Source organism: Dipteris shenzhenensis, chromosome 22, assembly GCF_047967505.1.
Source record: "Dipteris shenzhenensis isolate YYH24624 ecotype China chromosome 22, Dip_SZ_1.0, whole genome shotgun sequence".
In the NCBI taxonomy this organism is placed as follows: domain Eukaryota; kingdom Viridiplantae; phylum Streptophyta; class Polypodiopsida; order Gleicheniales; family Dipteridaceae; genus Dipteris; species Dipteris shenzhenensis.
This window is the reverse complement of record NC_141617.1, coordinates 16,176,144-16,180,443: the sequence shown is the minus strand read 5'-3', so window position 1 is coordinate 16,180,443 and position 4,300 is coordinate 16,176,144. Positions and strand designations below refer to the sequence as shown.

The following is a 4,300-nucleotide window of genomic DNA, read 5'->3' as shown; positions in this document are numbered from 1 at the left end:
TAAAAGCCTGGACAACTACGAATCATGGCTTGGGTACCTGCCACTAATGGTGAACATGAACTGCTCCCACACAATGTGCTTTGTTGCAAGCATAATGGCAAAATGTGCTCCCCTTGCTTATCCTCCTCAGACTCAAGGTGTTGAGGTCTCCTCCAGCAACCCATAAATCTTGTGACAAGCAGGGGCATACGCATTTAGGATGCCTACCTTGGAATCCCTAGACTAAAGACCCATCCATACTACTCTCTTGGTGATGAGCTCACCCTGGTTGTAAACCTTTGGGGCAACCACCAGTGAAACAAATATGCATACCCCGCCAGTCCTACCAACCGTGGGGGACTAGACCTCAGAGCCTCTCTTTGGGAGCAGGTCGCGGTGGTGACTGATATGTGATGGTGAACAGTGAAAACATATGCTCATGGATCAAGAGAAAGTCCATTGTCTGTCCTACCAAAGACCTCTATCATGTAGAGGCCAAACAAAGTTGGTGACAACAGACAACCCTGTTTGACCCCGATTGTACTCATGATGTCTTCCGTCCATCCGACTGAGCAAAGAAGCAATAAACCCTCTGACACTTCGTGTTGTAGCCTCTCAATGACACCTCAAAGTGTGAGGATGTGATCAAGAGTTGCATGATCAGTGCGAACGCCTGCCTGTGCAACATCTTTGCGTCTCGCGCTTTGCGAACTGGCTAACTTGGGTGTGGAGCATTGAGGAGGCATAGTATCTTGGACATGAAATGCCCAATCATGATGGTCTTGTACTTTTTGGGGCTCAGGGGATCCCCAAATCAATGATCAAATCGATTGCCACACACAGATGAATGACTCAAACTGATTGAAATCGATGCTATAGACTGTCCTATAAAAATGCAACTATTGTTAACTTAGAAGGAGAGATAGGAGCAACTCTGTCTTAAGTTGAGACGAGCTCAGATTTCTGCTTCCAAAGAAAATGAGATCTCTTTGGGTATGGTGCTGCTGTGGGGCGTTGCTGCTTCTTGGTGTGACAAGATTCTTCTCAAGTCTCTGCCTTCAAGGTATCTTTCGTTCACAGCGAACTTGCCGACTAATCGGCTTAAAGGTAGACGAGTCTTTACAGGTTCCAATGGCGAAAGCACTCTTCACAACAGCCCATTCTCATCACGGAAACAGAACTTTGATCTCCAAGAACATAGCAGGCATGAATTGGTGCACCCATCCAAAAAGCTTGAAACGCAATTGTGCGCTGGATCATGGAGGGAAATCCTCGATCGTCTGGACGGATCCGAAACACAGTTGGGTTCTCACGTATATGCTTTTCTCTTGACGTGCTGTGGGGATGCAAAGGCTCTCTGGGACGGCAAGCGCGTACACGAACATATCATCAAGAGTGGATTTGAGCAGAATTTATTTTTGGGAAATCGGCTTCTGCGAATGTATGAAGATTGTGGAGCCTTGGAGCATATACGTGCCCTGTTTGCCAAAATGCACCAGCGGGATCTTTTCTCTTGGGATCTGATGATGAGGGCCAGTTCCCGCCATGGGCAGGCAAACGAGATCTTTCAACTCTACGAACAAATGCAGGAGGAAGGGCTGATGGCTGGCAAGTCCACTATTTTAATCGTTCTCTCTGTATCTGCAGCCTATCCATCAGGAGTCAAAGGCAAGCAGATGCTTGTTCGCATCACAAGCAGCGGATTTGAGACAGACGTTATTGTGGGTACTGCCCTTGTCAGTATGTACAGTAAATGTGGCAGCCTAGAAGAAGCAAGGAGGCTCTTTGACAAAATGCCTCACAGGGACACAGTCTCATGGAATGCAATGATTGCTGCCTATGTGCAGCATGGGCAGAGCAAGAATGCATTCCAACTGTTTGAGCAAATGCAGCTAAGAGGAGTAACAGCAGACAAGGTTACATTCACCAGCATACTTTCTGCATGTGCGAGTCAGATGGCCCTTGCTGAAGGCAAAAAAATGCATCGACACATAGTGGAAGCTGGATTTGAGTTGGATGTTGTTGTAGGGACAGCTCTTGTCAACATGTATAGCAAATGCAGCAGCCTGCTGGATACCTGCAGCGTGTTCAACATTATACCTGAGCCGAACAGTGTTACCTTTGTAAGCGTTCTTTCTGCATGTGCAAGCCATACAGCCATAGAGGAAGGCAAACGATTGCATAATTTTTTTATAAGCAGTGGATATGAGTTGGATGTGGTTGTGGGTACTGCCCTTGTCAGCATGTATGGCAAATGTGGCAACTTGGAGGATGCATCAATAATGTTTCACAAAATGCCAGAGCAGAACATAATCTCTTGGAATGCTATGATTGCAGCATATGTTCAGCAGGGGCAGTCCAAAAAGGCCATCCAACTTTCAATGCAGATGCAGAGGGAAGCAGTGGTCCCAAATAAAGCTACCTTTGTCAGCATTCTGGAGGCATGCGCCCAAAAGAGATTCCTAGTTAAAGGCAGGCAAATGCATGCTTGCATTTTGGGGGCTGGATTTGAGCAAGATGTTGTTGTACGGACTGCCCTTGTTCACATGTATGCCAAGCATGGCAACTTAGAAGATGCACGGCGACTGTTTGACACCATGTCTCAGCAGGATGTGGCATTGTGGAATGCCATGATTGCAGGATATTGTCAGCATGAGCTGGGCAAGGAAGCGTTTAAACTTTTCAAACAAATGCAACAGGAAGTGGTGATGCCTGACAAGATCACATATGTCAACATGCTGTCTGCAAGCGCAAGCCAGCCTATCTTGAGCGAAGGTAAGACAATGCATGCCCAACTTGCGTGCTGCGGATTCGAGTTGGATCTTACTGTGGGAAATGCCCTTGTTAGCATGTACGGCAAGTGTGGTGACCTGGAGGAGGCAATGAATGTATTTGACAAAATGCATGTATGGGATAGGGTCACCTTCATTGGCATTCTTTCAGCTTGTGGCAGTCAGGCAGCCCTGGTTATAGGAAAGCAAATTCATGCTCACATTGAAAGCTGTGGTTTCAAATTAGATGTTGCACTTGGAAATGCTCTTGTCAGCATGTATGGCAAGTGCGGGAGGCTAGAGTGTGCCAGAAGGACGTTTGACAAGATGCCTGAACGAGATGTTGTCTCATGGACTGCCATGATTGCGGTCTATGCACAGCATGGACATGGAAAATATGCTCTTCGATTTTTTCAAGAAATGCAACAGGATAAAGTAATGCCAAATGCAGTAACGTTTGTCACTATTCTCACTGCTTGCAGCCATGCAGGGCTAGTGGATGAGGCTTGCATTCACTTCACTTCCATGATTCATGATCATGGCATTGCACCGAATGTGGATCATTGTAACTGTATGATAGATATACTTGGGAGGGCAGGTAGGTTAGAAGAGGCGGAGAACTTGATGAATAGCATCCAACCTACCGTTGTGTCTTGGATTACCTTACTTGGTGCCTGCAGATATCAAACGGATGTTGAACGAGGGGAACGTGTTGCAATGCATGTGTTCAATATGGATCCAGAAACTACTGCACCATATGTAATACTATCAAACATGTACTTTGCTGCTGGCAGGGAGGATGATGCATTGCAGATAATGAAAAGAATGAGGAATAAGGGTATAGAGAAGCAGTCAGGCTATAGCTCAATTGAGGTTAATGGCAAGGTACACAATTTTCTTGCGGATGATCAGACACATCCTCAAAAGGAATTCATTTATGCTGAGTTGCAAAGGTTGAGTAAGTTTGTGGAGGACCCTGCCATGAATTCAATTATTCATGGATCAGAAAAAAGGGTAGACATGTTATGTGGTCATAGTGTGAGGCTGGCCATTGCTTTTGGGCTGATCAGCACTCCCAGTGGGACTCCTCTAGTAATCACAAAGGATCTTCCATTGTGTCCTGATTGTCATACAGTAACCAAGTTTATCTCCAAGGTTGTACATAGAAACATCATTGTGAGGGATGCTGATTATTTGCATCACATTAAGGATGGTCTTTGCTCATGTGCAGATTATTGATGAAACCTTCAAAGCTATCTATTTGCTATGCCCTTCAGTATCTCACTTGGCGCGAATGCAAAAAGTAGGGCTTGAGCTTGCAAAAAACGTGATGCATTAGTACCATGGAGTAATCTATAGCTATACGTAAAGTAGAGTTTCTTTATAAAATTCTGTTCAGTCATTCTTATAAGTGAAAGCTTGCTACTGAACACAGTGACATAACTACTTCTGGTGTCAGCATAATCCTAATTTTAGGTTTGTGGCGAAGTAGTGTGCTAGTTAGAAAAGCTTAGTGCAGGTTCTTGCAAGCACTTGGAAGACTAGGTTAG

General features: G+C 45.3%; 1 protein-coding gene across 1 annotated transcript; it reads left to right on the top strand.

Annotated features, from left to right (window-relative positions):
* The first annotated feature begins 591 nt into the window (after positions 1–591).
* On the top strand, positions 592–4,029 carry LOC147887803 (putative pentatricopeptide repeat-containing protein At3g13770, mitochondrial). The gene has a single exon (XM_087393973.1). It carries the CDS (start codon positions 975–977, stop codon positions 3,987–3,989), a length of 3,015 nt encoding a protein of 1,004 aa, XP_087250099.1. The 5' UTR covers positions 592–974; the 3' UTR covers positions 3,990–4,029.
* Positions 4,030–4,300: the final 271 nt, after the last annotated feature.

Coding starts and splice junctions, on each gene's coding strand:
- LOC147887803 (XM_087393973.1), top strand. CDS start 975: ATGGTGCTGCTGTGGGGCGTTGCTGCTTCTTGGTGTGACAAGATTCTT.